We start from the raw sequence: 15,497 nt of genomic DNA on the forward strand, positions 1-15,497 counted from the left end.
CTTCACTATGAGAACAAATAAGGGTTACTCCACCAACCAGTCTAAAGCCTAGAGCTCAGATAAGACACGTGGAACAGAGCAGAGCCCCAGGCAATGCACAGGTCCACGAGTGAGAAAATGTTTGTTGCTGTAAGCCACTGAAATTTTAGCGTTGTTTGTTACCAGAGAAAAAGTGTTTACTACCGAAGTTGGTACCAACAGTGGGGCGTTACCATAACAAAACGCTTGTCTTAGTTATCTAGTGCTATGACAAAAATACCACAAGTGGATGGTTTTAATAAACAGCAATATATTCTCTCACAGTTTAGGAGGCTAGAGGTCTGAACTCAGGATGCCAGCTCCTAGGGAAGGCTTTCTCTCTCTGTCAGCTCTGGGAAAGGTCCTTGTCATCAATCTTCCCTGATTGAGGAGCTTCTCAGCACAGGGACCCCGGGCCTAAAGGATGCACTATTCTCCTGGCTATTTCTTGGTGGTATGAAGGCCCCACATCTCTCTGCTCGCTTCTCTCTTTTATGTCTCATAAGAGATTGGCTTAAGACATAACCTAATTGTGTAGATTGAGTCCTGTCTCATTAACATGACTGCCTATAATCCTGTTTCATGAACATCATAGAGGTAGGATTTAAAACACATAGGAAAATCACATCAGATGACAAAATGGTGGACAACCACACGATATGGGGAATCATGGCCTAGCTAAGTTCACACACATTTTGGGGGGACACAATTCAATCCATAACAACCCTGTAATATGTGGTATTGGTTTCAGGGCCAGTGCCTACTGAGAGAACTCACAGGAGGCTGGAAACTTGGCAGCCCATACTATGCAGTTGCAAAATATTTTGGTAAAATTGCTGCCTGTGATAACTTGGAAGGCAGAAAATGCACTTAATACAAGTATAGTTTGGGGTGAAAAGGGCTTAAGACAGAACGTTGGCAGGATGAATTAGTTACCATTAGTGGTAGCTGCATTTGATGAGATACTACAAGAAAAAGGTGACTCAGAAAAGAACTGGCCTGTTTTCATGCAAGGATAGTAGGGAAAAGAGAGTCCAGAAATTTCAGGACTTACAAGGTTGAAAGATGTTAACTGTTTATATCCAGTCGTGAGAGAGAACATTTTTAAAGACCCTATGTTAAAGACCAAATCAACAGTGAGGCACTCAGGACTTTAAGATCTCTGATTGGATTACACGCCCCTTGTGATGGTTAAGATTGTGCGTCAAATTGACTGGGCCATGATTCTCAGTGTTCTGGCAGTTGTACATTGTGATCACTTCCCTGTTGAGATCTGATACTTGATCACCCCCATGATGGGATCAGCTGTGAGTCAGTACCCATGGGAGCGGGGCCTGTGGTGGTTCACAGCCCCCCGCCCCCACACACGCCCCAGCCTTCATCTCTCTGCCCTCTGCCACCTAGCTCTTCCTTCTCTGCTTGCCGGGCCTTTTGCTTGTTCCTGGATCCTACTGCTGGCTTCTGTTTGTCTGACCTCTGGTTCTTGGGACTTGAGCTAGCAGCTTACTGGTGGTCTTGCCGGCCGATCTTGGAATTTGTGGATCTTCACAGCCTGTGAAACACAGCTCTATTCTCTGCCTGCTGATCTTGGTTTCACCAGCCCGCGGCTACATGAATCAGGAGAAGCCTGTGAACAACAGTCCTGCTCTCTGGCCTCCTGATCTTGGGTTCACGGGCGCCTGTGGCTACATGAATCAGAAGTCTTTTTCGTGAATCATGGACTTGGGATGCTGCAGCCTCTACAACCACGTGAGCCATTTCCTTGATATAAATCTCTCTTTATATATATTTATACACTTTACTAGTTTTGCTTCTTTAGAGAACCCAGCCTAAAATACCCCTTAATAATTTTTTTTCATTTGGACAAAATGGCTCATGGAAAAGAGCCTAAAGAATGGTCCCCCAGAGCCCGATAAACTCAAAGCACCCGAAACTAAGTTGAGAGGTGTGTATCAGAAAGAGTTGTGGTTGTGGCTATTGCAAATGGAGTTGACCGGAAACTGCTAAATTGCAGTTCAATTAAAAGACAATTCTCTTTTTCAAAATATAAAATAACTCTTGGGCCCCCAATATTCCTTAAGCAGCAAGCAAACCTTGCTCAGCCACTGAGGACATTCCCCAGTGCCCTCTTCAGATGTGACCAGGGAGAATATAAGAAGAGGAAGGCCCCCACCCCCCACCTCCCCAACCCCCAGAGTGTAACAATGAAGGGGCAGGGAGCTACTTCTAAGGAACAGACCCAAGGAACATTCCTGTCCCCAGGGTAACAGGACATCAAAACATTTGCCCAGTGGGATTACAGAATTGCTATGGACCCGTGATTGGTATGTACCTTCCATTTTTTCCCTTTTGGAGGACTGTTTATTTAGGCTATCATCTTCCTGTTCCATCATTGTGTGGTGGTGGTGGGGGTTGTGGTCAGATAATTTCTTGTTGTCTTTACATTCACAAGTCTCAAGATCAAAAGGGACTGCATCAGACCTGATGTTGACCATGAGATCCTGGACTTTAGGTCTTATGTCATGACTGGCGAAGACTTTTGAAGTGACTTCCTTGAGGAGATGTATTTTGCATATAGGATAGGAGCAGATATTCATTCATGACCAGGAGGGCAGTCCTGTTCCCAGTTCACTTTTTCTACTGTAAGAGTATTATATATCCTCGCACTTGCCATCCTGCAGGTACACTGCACTTCTCTGGCCCAGTGTTAGGTTTGTCCACATGAGTTGCTTTTGTTTGATGGAACATGAGCAATTTTGATTCAGCCACATCCAAGCAGATGCTTTAACTGTGCTTGCATGGTTTTGGTGTGGCCTCTTGCTACTGCCCCTCACTATGAGAACAGTATGTCCCATATGGTCTATTCCATCAGCCTAGTGCCAGAATGAGAGGACTTATGGAGGACAGCCAAGCTACCAAGCCAAGCTGAGCTGGCAGAACCACAGCTGAGCCCAGGCCCATGGGCAAGAAATAAACGTTTGTTGTAAGTCACTGAGATTTTGGAGTTGTTTGTATCAGTTTACTTCCAGGAAATAATCGGGACTAACACTAGATTTTGTATATTCACTCTCTTTAATTATAGCCTTCCTTCTTGTATCTAACATGTCTTTAAGACTGTCTAAAGAAGTTAAAGACCAAGTTACTAACTCCAGTTCATTTTCCTTTTTATTAAAGTGCTTCAGCAGATGAACAATGTTACCAACAATCAATGCAAACTTTACTGAAATATTCACAAATAAAAATTCTCAACTTTGTAATAAATCACTCAAATAATGTCCTTCTATGAAGTAATAGTAACCACCATTGGAGGGTGGATTACTTGAATTTATCCTAACCACACACATGGGTTCTCAAACTGGGAAATTCAACCCGGTTACCTTAGCATCTGGGGCTGGCCGTCAATACCTGACTGCTAGTCCCTTGGTGCCTCAGTTTCTCCATCTGCACTGAGAATTAATCTTCCCTTAGAGAAGAGTTATAAACAGTCAAGTATGAAATGTTAAAGCTTAGCATACTTCTGTGACTCAGAAAGCATTCATGTGCATATCTTTGAAAGGGCAACTTATTTGTTCTTAACACACATTAAATACTACATGGCTTTAAAAGAAACAAACTGCTGATTGCTCTCACCTTGGAAATTACCTTTTCATTCAAATCACATTAAAGTCATACTAGTCGACTGGACCCTAGCTTAATAACATTCATGGATGATACGCTCAGTAAATGATTTTGACTGCAATGAGGACGGTTGTCCTACTCAGGTAAAATTTACAAATTATTTTAAGAAGTTGTTTACATAATTATGTTCTTCATGACCTTTCCATTAAAACAGGAATTCTGCTACCCTCAAGCACAAAGAAGCAAATCTAAGGTTTCCTTATTAGAGTCTTGGTATACTTCCTCAGACATTGTAACTCCATCATGACTTCAAGTGACACGGGTTGGCAAGGGACAGCAGAGTAAATAAGCCAGTTTTGACTAGACCTCCCGCACAGCTAAAGTGGCCTAGTGCCATCAGAGAAAATTTCAGTAGTGTCTGTGCTGGGGAGAGCATTTAAAGGAAAAAGGTGGAAGACACAGATGACATAATTGTGCAGGCAGAAGAGACAGAAAACCATCCCGACTGAATCAGAGACTTTGCTAAAAGCCTTGTTTCTATTAAGAAGTATGTGGTTCTACTGTAATAAGAGAGACGCGTAGAGCTTGGTACATCAACCCTTCTATTTTTCAAGAAATGTGCAATACTTTTAGGTAGAAATGGTATTGCTAAATCTCCACATGACACTTTGAAACTGCTAGCAGCAAAAAGAGAAAAAAAAATCATTAATCAACATTGGAGAAGAAAAATGGTAAGCTGGGATGCCCTTGCTGTTCTATTCAATTAAAAAATAAATCGATCATGGGCACAAATGGACACAACCATTTCAATAAATAAAGCCTCCTGTAGTTAACTTGTCATTTGAAAAATGAATTGGATGAACAGGATAATTTTCTGCAGTGTACTCAGCCGTTTTAAGACTGAAGTTGTTTCAGAAACACGAAACACCCCTAGAGAAGGCCCCACTGTTACCTGTTGGTTGTGGTCTTTAAGATGGCATAGGACTCCATGCCGTAGGGAGAGTGCACAGGGAAATCATTTCACATGGAACACAGGTCACTTTGGGAATGAAGAAAACGCACTCCACACAACATGCCTTTCTATCACATGCAGTATTTAGGGACTGGTAAATCATCGCCCTTCCCAAAGGAGGTACAGGTGCTCTAAGATCTTCTCAGAGCTGATGAATTTAGGAAGAGGTGAGTGTGTATTCAGGATATCTTTCTCAAAATTTAAAACACAGAATTCCCAGTTGGTTTTGCCAAACCTCTGCAAAGTCCTAGGAATTCAGGTTGAGCCAGAAGAAAGCTTTCTCCCTATTTTATGACCTTTACCTGTCAGTCCCTGTGATGGATGCCAAGGGTCAAATGCCATAATGAACCTCCTCTCACTCTTGGGACCAGCAAAGGCCTAGTTCTAGGCAAGAGTAAAGCAGGGAGAGGCACCACCAGAGGGTTACCCAGGACTGATCCACCAATTTCCAAGACAACTGGGCACCCAGCTGACACAGGGCAGGTTACCAATTTGTTGTGACACAGGATCCCAGCCTAGCATCACCTCCAGGCCCAAGAGCCCCCAGACTGGCCCTGAACTACACTGGAGGTCCTTGGGCTGGGCCAGATCTTCCCTTGACAAGCACTCCTAGAGCTGGAAACCAAGTCTGAATGGGCAGGGTAGGCAGAGCACCATTTATTGGGGCCAACCCCCACCTCTCAGATCTTTGTTGACAGGAGCCCAGTCAGTGACTTTGAAGCAGCTCCTCCCAGCAGATGGGCTGTGAAAACACCTCTCTCTCTAGCCAGAGCTCATACGAATAGTGGAAATCCTCAGGCAGATCCAGCCTCTGGCCCAGAACACTCTGCAAGCAGTTATCCACAGGTGAAAACTCGGAGTCCTGGGGTCTGTCGTACCGGCGGCTGTTAAAGGCCTCGATATTGGCCCTCAACGTGCATTCTTCTGCTTGGAAGTCCCATGGCCTGGCATCGATGTCTGTGTCGGGAAGAGAGGGAGAAAAAGTGCGTATAACGCAGGACACTGCCACCCTGACCATAGAATATGGTCCATGGGACTCCAACAATGGCACTGCTCTGAATTCCCTTTCATATAAAGAGCAAAGTACAAAGTATAGCATACAGCATGCTGCCACTCAGGTTTAAAAACATCCATACATGCCCATAAATCCATGCTTGTATATGCAGAGACTCTCTTTGGAAGGGCAGTCTAGAACCTGGTAACAGCAGTCCCCTCTGAGAAAGGAAATGAAGGCATGGGGGGACGTGGGCTTCTTATATTGAATTTCCTTTCTACCATTCTCACATTCTTACTATTCTGTGTATCCTTTGTACTAGTTGTATGTATCCTTTTCCAAAAGGATAAGACAATTCCCTTTACTGAGCTTTCCCTAGGGCATGGGAATTTTCCATCTGAATGGAATCACCAGATCCCAAGCAACAGGAAAGCACAGGAAGGGGTACAATAAGGAGGATCTGAAAGGACCAATTATGAAGACTTACTGATCCCTGGATTTATCCCCAGCACATGACTAACCTATGTGACAGTCTATGTTAAGGGTATGAGGTGGAGGCTTCCACGGAGGTAGCAACCAAAAGCAGCGAATTTGTTTTGCTTTTATTCATTCCACTTGGACACTTATTTCAGGGCTAAGGCACATAGGTATTTCCCAGACCTCTACACCCCACACTCTATGATTTATCATAAGGAAGTGTAGTTCAGGTTTGGGTCCATCGTGACAGCAGTCACAGATGTGTCATTTGCAGGGTAAAACATTTTGGTGTTTTACACATTTATAAGACTTTAAGTAGCTCGTTGTGCTTGAAGGCCCAGAGTAGAAGTTGCATCCTGGCTTGTTATATGCCAATCGAATGCTTCCCTTAATTCCCTGAACCCTACTGCAGCATCCTCTAAAATCCAAGCAGGTGACAAAATCCAGCAAAGACAAGTCATTAGTCATCCTACCACAAGTTTTATATACAGTTATGCAAATAACAGCCAAATCCCACTACAGCAGTGTCAGTACAATTAAAACGCTCCCCAAAATAAAGTTTTCCAAACTTTGACTTGAGGTTCATTTGTTCCAAGTATCTGAGGAGTATTGCTACATGATACAAATGTGTTACTGAAAAAATTGTGTTCTAAACTAATCATATTTAAAATGTATTAGGGCTAATGGTCCATCTTATCATTGAGTCCTGGTATGTGAACCGCATATCACGTTTCCCAATGAGAGGCAATACACGGTACCCGCTGTCGCCTAGAATGTACTAGAGCCGAAAAGCCTTAAGTGCATCACACCTTTAGATCTAACTTTCAGTTTACAGGCAATAGCAGAGATAGAGGAAAAAGGTAAATGACACCAAAAGAAGCAAGCAGACAGATCCAGAGCTGGGCTATTCTGCAGGATAACTGGCCTAGTTCTTTAATAAGTCTGTGTTGTGGAAAGAAAAACAACTTAAAGAGTGTAAGAAACTGATGAAATTTGTGGTCCTGATTTGGAAAAAATAAAGAACATTTTGGGACAAGTGGTAAATTCTGAACATTTGGGACAAGTAAGGAATTGATTATTAGACGAAATGAAAATGTACTGACAGGAAATGGTGTAGATTGTTAACTGAAAAAAGAGAGTCTAAGACGGCACACAATTTGCTTTCCCTTTAGTACAATATGCACACATGTGTGTACAGAAAAAGATCCGGAAGAATATACAATAAGATGTTAACAACCGCAATCTCTGGGTGGGACAGATACAGCATAAATACGTAATATGGTGCAATTTTTGCCTATGTATGTTTTCTAACCTTTTTTTCCTAACTGCTTTCAAAATTAAAAAAAAGGTATTTTAATTTAAAAATCTTTGGGAGAATCTTATGATTTAAAGAAATGTTTTAGAAAGGGAGTGATTATTTATTACTTGTTTTATAAAATACATTTCGTGTTTTATATAAAACAAGGTACATGCTTGTATTTGGGGCAGTGGCTTAAACTTTGTTATATCAGCACCTAACTTACAATCACTTGTTTTCTCATCCAAAATATGGAACAATTCATGCCAAGAGGGTAGAGAAAAATGTTTATGTGGTTTTTTTGTTCAGTCCCCAGGCAACCCCTGAGGGGAGGCAGGTGCTCTGAGTACTCACCGTTCCCTGAGTACTCACCGTTCCCTGAGTACTTACCGTTCCCGTAGGCCCAGTCATCGTTCATGCGGTGTCGCACCTTTTGGTAAATGGCTGACATGGTTTTCATGTTGCTTTTCCTCCACTGGCGCCCCAGGTACTTGGTCTGTATCTTTAGCAGCTTCAGGACATAAAGTTGTAGCATTGCCTGTTTGACCTTGAGGGCCCTCTTTAAGATTGGAGCAGATTTAAACACCACCAGCATCTGCCCATTGAAAGAGGGGTGGGGGCAGGGAAAGGCAAAAAAGGATCTAAAGTTCTTGTAATTTCTAACTCACCAACACATTAAGCCAGTGGTTCCCAAACCTGGTGGCTTCAGAATCTCCTGGGGAGTTTTTGAGAAGCTATGCTCCAGGCTCTACTTAGATTTAGTCTTCAGAAACAAAGATTTTTGTTTTTCACAATTCAAAGATTCCAATATTCAAAGTGCATGGTATATAAAGAGCAAAAGAAATATTGTCAGCCATACATTCCCTTTTCACTGTTAGCATTTCCTTACATATTATGCACAGTCCATGTGCAGAGTATTTATGCATATATTACTTTTTTTAAACACAGCCGATCACCAACTATGTGTCTTGAAAATTATTCCATAGCAGAATAAAACTGCTTCCTTCTTTTACATGCTCACAGAATATTCTATTATAAGGACGTACCATAACTTCTTTAACTATCTGGTTTTGCCCAAACAGGCATTTAAGTGGTTTCCAATCTTTCATTATTCCGAACAACGCTGCAGTGAGCACTCTTGGACCCGTATCATTTGGGATGCATGACTGTAATTCAAATAACATGCTAACTTCCCTACCAAGAGCTGCCCTGAGGGAGGGCCCATATTCAGCTCTTTGAAAGGAAATGACAGGTGAATGATCACCTCATATGGAATAAAAACCAAAAAACCAAACCTGTTGCCGTCAACTCATAGTGACTCTGTAGGACAGAGTAGAACTGCCCCATGGTGTTTCCAAGGAGTGGCTGGTGGATTGGAACTACTGATCTTTTGGTTAGCAGCTGAGCTCTTAGCCACTGAGCCTTCAGGGCTCCTCATACAGAATAAGTGCCTGGAATTAAGAGGTGCTAAATTTGCTGAAAGTTATCAATGTCTGCCTATAAGAGCTCACAAAGCAGGCAGCCCATAAATAAATCCAGTCAGATGGTGACCACCATTACCTGAAGCCCCACTCACCATGGTCCTGGAATGCTTCCACTTGGTCAGTTTATTGAGCAGCCTCAGAAGGTTGATGCAGGAAAAGAGGTTCCTCCAGCAGAACTGGTTGTTGTCGCCAGCTTCCTGTAACAAGGCACACATGATGACCTCAACACCCACAAGGCTTTCATTCCCACAAAGTCAGTATCAGTCTCAGGGCAGCCGAGGGGAGGCCTCCCGCTATGCATGCTGCCTCCCCACATCCTGCTCTTCACATGCTTTGAGGTCTCGAAGCACAATATCCTTCATCTAAAAACACTCAACCGCCAATCCTGGGAGACTGTACTACAGCACCGCTAGTTAGAAGGATATGCATGAACACACGAACTTGGTTCAAGCAACCTTTCTTTTGTAGCTCTCTGCTTTAGGATTAGAAAAGAGGATAGAACGCTACCCCCATAGACTCTGCACTTATACAATCTATGTTTGTAATTGTTAAAAGTTAGGTCTCATGCCAGTGCGTTTCAAACCAAGTTGGAGATCTGATATTCATTGTGGTTGAGTTTGTTATCAACCCCTGTCCTCCTTTATCAAACCATATTGCAGTAAATTGCTTAGTTCTCCAGCAAGGGAGGAAAAAATGGCAGATGGTTCATTCAAGCCAGGTGTTTCTCTTGTATGTTTCTTGATAGCTTGTGAGCACCCCACCAGAGATCACAGATGGATGTCAGATTAGAAACAGGGTTCTACTCATAGACAGTTTTCAGGGACAAAAATAAGAGAGCTTATGTGATTTTGGGGCCTGCAAAAATATACTGATGTCAGAAGCGATATAAATCAAGGAGCATGCAAGATGGCCAAACTACCATCTTGAAAATTTCTCATGTCTACAGTGTGACAGGAGAATGTAGGAGTAGGAGACGCGCAGAAGTGAGGCCTGCTGGCTGGTGAATGGAAATTTCCCCTCTCCTCCCCATATGAAGTTGAAGCCAGCAAGACAAGCATATTTCTAATAGGGGATGAACATCTAAGAATTCTGAGGGTATCGGACTCTTCTAAGAAATAAGTAAGACCAAGGGTCAAAGCGTTTCAGGGAAACTTTTTAGAAATACTGAGAAACAGTGTTCTCCTTCCTGGAGTAAATGATCAGTATTGTGTTTAGAACTAGTCCCAAAGGAACCATCTGTCTGCTTCTGAGGGAAACTTCCTGTGCATCAGCTAGTCTGGCTTGCCCAAAATGGATCAGGTTCTGTAGTGGTTACATCTTGTGTGGTTAACAGAAGGCATAGGCTTTTAAATGTTTATTTTTCTAAAGGAGCCAGGGAGACACAAACAAATGGACAGGTAAGAGTATTTTGACTGCACATTTCCTTCATCCTGGCTTCTAATATGACAGTGGCATAAAAAGCCTGCATTCCTCAGCACCTAAGATAACATGAGGGTGGAGATGTGGCCTTCCAGAAGAAGCACTGGACTAGGTACCAGGACACCTGGGTGATGGTGACAGTCCTGGCTGAATGATCTTAGGTAAGTAAGTCATTTCTCCTGTTTCCTATAAGGGGTCGAACTAGATAATATTTTAAAACCCTTTCAGCTCTGACCATTCTATAATTCTACGATTTATTTGGACTTCCTCCAGCTGGTTTAAAAGTGAAGTTCTGAATGAGGATGAGCTGATTGTGACTGCCCTGTGCTCAGAGCTCCGTCCCAAGGGTCCCAGGAAAGGCACCCCAGTACCCTTTCTGAAGACAGCCTCGCCCACCAGAGCTGTGCCCTTCCTTCTTCCTGATCAAGCTTCCCCAGAAGACTAACTAGCCCCCATCTCGCACCACCAGATGGTGCCTGGTGCTGCCGTGGAGGGTGTGCAGGCTGGACAGTGGCTCTCAGGAGAGCTGAGCCCAGGCTTGTCTGGTCTCCTTTGCTTGTGGCAGCAGGCCCTCCGTGGAGCACTGCTCCAGCCTTTTGCCTTGTTCTAGCCCAACAGATAATCATTTCTCAGTAGGCCTGGAACTTCATGGGTGCCTCTTCAGATTTGCCAGACTTGAGGGCTCTTTCTTTTTGTTTATGCCCCTTTAGGGCAGGTCACCTCTGTCCCTCTCTTTTACTTATTACTTTTTTGGCAGGACTCAGGACATTGAGTGAGATGTGGGCCTCTGTGGGGAGATAGGCTGTGTGAACAGCAGCACAGCCAGACTCCCTTGTTCCTGGTACTTCACACTGACCAGAGCAAGACTTCCACTCCCTTTCTACCAGCTAAAGTTATGTAAGAACACGTGTGCCCGTGTTCCACTGCAATGCACCTTGGGTCTAAAGACTCGGCTCAGGGGCCACATCCTCCTCCTTTCATCTCCAAGGCACTGAAGGCTATTCTCAAAAGTCCCTCCACAGCCCAGCTGAGTGAAGGCAGATATCAAAACCAGGCTTAGGCCAATTAGGCAGATAATTAATCCACGTGAATGAAGAATAGTGTTTTGGACTGAGGAAATCAGACTGGTTAGAATCTGAGCTCTAGAAAGGAGTTAGCTGTTCCGGTCTCGTTCCATCATTCATAGGTACAAAATTGAGGCCCAGGGAAGGGGCTTGCCAAGGTTACATGGTAGGTACCCCACCAGGCTTCTATCTAGATCTTGAGGGCTCACTGAACTCTAAGACTGTCTTTATTTACTGTTCACCTTCTAGTTGTACTTTTTGAATCCTGGACACAGAAGGTGATTCCTCAGAGAAAATTTGGTTTGGTCCCCTGCTTTCTGTGCTTTTTAAAGACCTAATAGTGGCTAAGCTCTTTCTTTATCCTGCTACAATTTTTACTTTAAACCAGCACTAGTCAGCTGTTTCTGGTGAAAACAATAACGAAAAACAGGGAGGTTTCCTGGTTTAAGGTGGAGCACCTGAGTTTGTCAGCCATCTGGATTAGGTAGTTATAAAAATTAAATAAGGACAGATATAAGGATCAGGTAAACAAATTTAAGTCCTGTGTATATATTTTTACAGGTCTTCCTGAATAGATATCAAACCAAAATTTGAGGAATTTTGCAATGAGCCACCTTTTAAAAATTACCTTGATAGATCCACTTGCCTAGATTTAAGAAGAAATGCAAAGCCTATCTTTGCAAATGGCTCTGACTCTCCTTGGCTATCAGGCTTTCCACCTCACTTCACTGCTCCACCTGTTTCCTCATTTGTAAAGGGTGGGATTGGGTAAGATACTGTCCAAGAAACTTGGAGCTCTGATACTACAGGATTCCATAAACACTTCTTTCTCCTTGTTCCTTCACCTTTAGTCTACAGGGACAACTTGGGTACCCACAATGTTCAAAATATGTCCTTCGTATGTGATGCTGCCGTTAGTAAATCACATTCTATAGCGAGACAAGCATTTTGAGCACTGATTGGCTTTGCAGCAGTGACAATAGATTTACACGGAATTTTCCCCCATTTTTTCCCTCAAATCTCTGTAAGATAGGAGAGAAACGCAGGAAGGGGTCCAATCTGTGTGACTTCTCCTTAGGACCAACAGGCTCACAAAGAAAAAAGACCTCTGACCCTGGCCTCATTGCACCATACTCTATAAGCAGGGGGTTGCAAACTTTTTGATCGCACATATCTGTTAGTAAGTAGTTTCTGTGTACAACCCCAAATATAAGGATGTTCACTTATAAATTATAAATGTGTTCTTTGATAATATTGTGTGTTATAATGTACCTATAAATACAGAAAATAAAAAGCATATTAAAATAGTACATATAAAAGAGCTAATATTTTTCCAGACCCCCAGGCATCACCTTGCACACCCTCCTGTTCACACCAAGCTGCCGCCATTCTGAGCATCTGCAAGCTGAGGCCACGCCCCCTGCCTTCTCCAGCAACCTCCTTTCGAAGACCACACCTAACTTCCACACAATCATACATTCTCTGCCCTTCATTTACGTCGGATTTAATTTTCTTTTTTTCTAGTTTAGTGGATTGGATTTGAATATAGAAGTTTGGGGATCCAGAAATTGTAAGCCTTCTGACACCAGGTGGGTAGGGAAACCGCTCAGTTAGTTCGTGGGAGAGCATGGCCTATTGTAAAGCTAAGCATTTTGACAAAATGGAAAGACTCCAGAAATTAACGTGCCCATAACTGCCTTTCTTTCATGTCCCCCACGCTGTGTAGCTGGGGTTCCAAATGACGTTGAACTGAATTCAGTTCAAATGCAGAAAACACGAATCAAGACTACATCAGCCCACTGCCCTGAGAGGGAACACAACAGAGAGTCCCTGATGGAGCAGGAAAAAAGTGGGGTGCAGAAATCAAATTCTAGTAAAAAGACCAAACTTAATCGTCTGACTGAGGCTGGAGGGACTCCAGAGGTCATGACCCCCAGACTCTGTGTTAGCCCAAAACTAAAACCACTCCTGAAGCCAACTCTTCAAAGATTGGACTATAAGAAATAAAATGATAGCAGTGAGGACTGAGCTTCTTAGCTCAAGTAGTCACTTGAGACTATGTGGGCAGCTCCTGTCTGGAGGCAAGATGAGAAGGCAGAAGGGGACAGGAGCTGGGTGAATGGACACGGGAAATACAGGGCGGAGAGAAGGAGTGTGCTGTCATATTGTAGAGAGAGCGACTAGGGTCACATAACAATGTGTGCATAAGTTTTGTATAAGAAACTGACTTGAACTGTAAACTTTCACTTAAAGCACAATAAACAAACAAAAAATGAACAAAGACTACATCGGCCCAGTAATTCTACTTCTAGGAATCCAGCTTAATCAAATAATCAGAGACGAGGTCAAGATTCCCATGCGAGGGTGTTCATTTTGGAGTTATACAGGAAAAAACTGAAATAAATGTCCAACAACAGCAGAATGGAGCCATTTCTTTAAAAATTAAGGCACGGACTATTATGTGTAGCCATTAAAAAGGGTGTTTCCAAAATGTTTAATAAAATCATATTTTGAGCATTTAAATTTTCCTATGCCAAGTGAAACACATATATATTCCTTATTTTACTAAATAATGTGTGTGTATATGCCTAAGGAGCCCTGGTGGCAGTGGTTAAGTGCTCAGCCGCTAACTGAAAGGCTGTTGGTTCGAACTCACCAGCCGCTCTACAGGGAGAAAAATGTGGCAGTCTGCTTCCATGAAGATTAAAAAAAGCCTTGAAAATCCTATGGGGCAGTTCTACTCTGTCCTGTAGGGTCGCTACGAATTGGAACTGACTCATTGGCAATGGGTTTGGTTTTTTTTTTGCAGGGGAGTTATGTATATGTATACATATGTACATACAAAAATTACTTCATACATGAACATACACAGTAACTGAACCAAAATATTAACACTGGTATATATCGCTGATATAATTATGGGTATTTTTATTTTCTTCTCCATACTTTTCTGTTTCTGTAAGTTCTGTAGTGTGTATATATTGATTTTCAATCAGGAAGAAAATCTGAAATCTAAAGAAAACCCTATGTACTTAAAAAGCAGCACATTGCAATTTGCTGAGGCTGAAAAAGAAATAAATTTAATCATATAAACTTTTTTTTCTGAGTACAAAAGTCATTAAAACCAAACCAAACCAAACCCCTTGCTGTCGAGTTGATTCTAACTCATAGCAACCCTACAGGACAGAGTAGAACAGCCCCCTTGGGTTTCGAAGGAGCGGCTGATGGATTCGAGCTGCTGATCTTGTGGTTGGCAGTCGAGCTCTTAACTACTAGATAAATAAGTCATAATGTTGAGGACCATAACTTTGGAGTAAACTTGCTAGTTTCTGAAGCCTGCGAATGGGCTCAGGGAAACACGAAACAAACAAAAAATCTGTGGTTACCATATGAAACCACCAGGTGCCACTATTGCTTCAAAGAAAGGAGTGGAATACCTAGCATGAATCTGTTTTTTTAATTAAGAATAGTTTTTTTCATGTACATGTATATGTCAGAGACTTGGTGGCACAGTGGTTAAGAGCTATGGCTGCATCGGTAGTTCAAATCCACCAGTCGCTCCTTGGAAACCCTATGGGGCAGTTCTACTCTGTCCTATTGGTCGGAATCAACTTGACAGCAATGGGTTTGGTGTTTTTTTGGTTCATATGTGTATGAACATATTATGCTTTCTCAGAAAACATAAGAATCAATTCAAGACTTTATGCTCATATTGAAAAAGGTCAAATAGATGAGATGGGATAGTATCGTTCCTGTAATTCCCATATGTGAACTGAGGGGACTGAGATTGGAAACCGATTGTATCAAGGGATAGACTCAAGCCATAAAAGCTGATTTAACTTTATGTTCTGAAATACCCTACTAATAATAGAATTTTAATCTAGCTATTTTTTTTTTTTATGTTATACTGTTTCTGGAGAAAACTTATTCCTTCTTCCAACTCTGAGTGGCAGGGATGCATGTTCTCTACTTTCAACTGTGAGGTCTTGGCAGTTATTTAACTTTTCCTTCTATAAAGTGGTAATAGCAACCTCACTGAGTTTTAAAGATTAAATAAGATCGCGTACATGAACAGTGTCTGACAACTCTCTGCCTGTCTCTGCAGGGGTAAGAC

General features: G+C 42.5%; 1 protein-coding gene across 1 annotated transcript in view; it reads right to left on the reverse strand.

Annotated features, from left to right (window-relative positions):
• Positions 1–3,003: 3,003 nt before the first annotated feature.
• STRIP2 (striatin interacting protein 2) overlaps positions 3,004–15,497 on the reverse strand; it is a 43,222-nt gene continuing 30,728 nt past the window's right edge. Inside the window, exons 19-21 of the mRNA XM_064289739.1 lie at positions 8,993–9,097; positions 7,807–8,011; positions 3,004–5,605 (exon numbers count right to left, since the gene is read on the reverse strand). Coding sequence (XP_064145809.1) covers positions 5,355–5,605; positions 7,807–8,011; positions 8,993–9,097 — 561 coding nt within the window. The 3' untranslated portion in view covers positions 3,004–5,354. The remainder of the gene's footprint in view (positions 5,606–7,806; positions 8,012–8,992; positions 9,098–15,497) is intronic.

The sequence above is a fragment of the Loxodonta africana genome, chromosome 8 (assembly GCF_030014295.1).
Source record: "Loxodonta africana isolate mLoxAfr1 chromosome 8, mLoxAfr1.hap2, whole genome shotgun sequence".
NCBI lineage: Eukaryota > Metazoa > Chordata > Mammalia > Proboscidea > Elephantidae > Loxodonta > Loxodonta africana.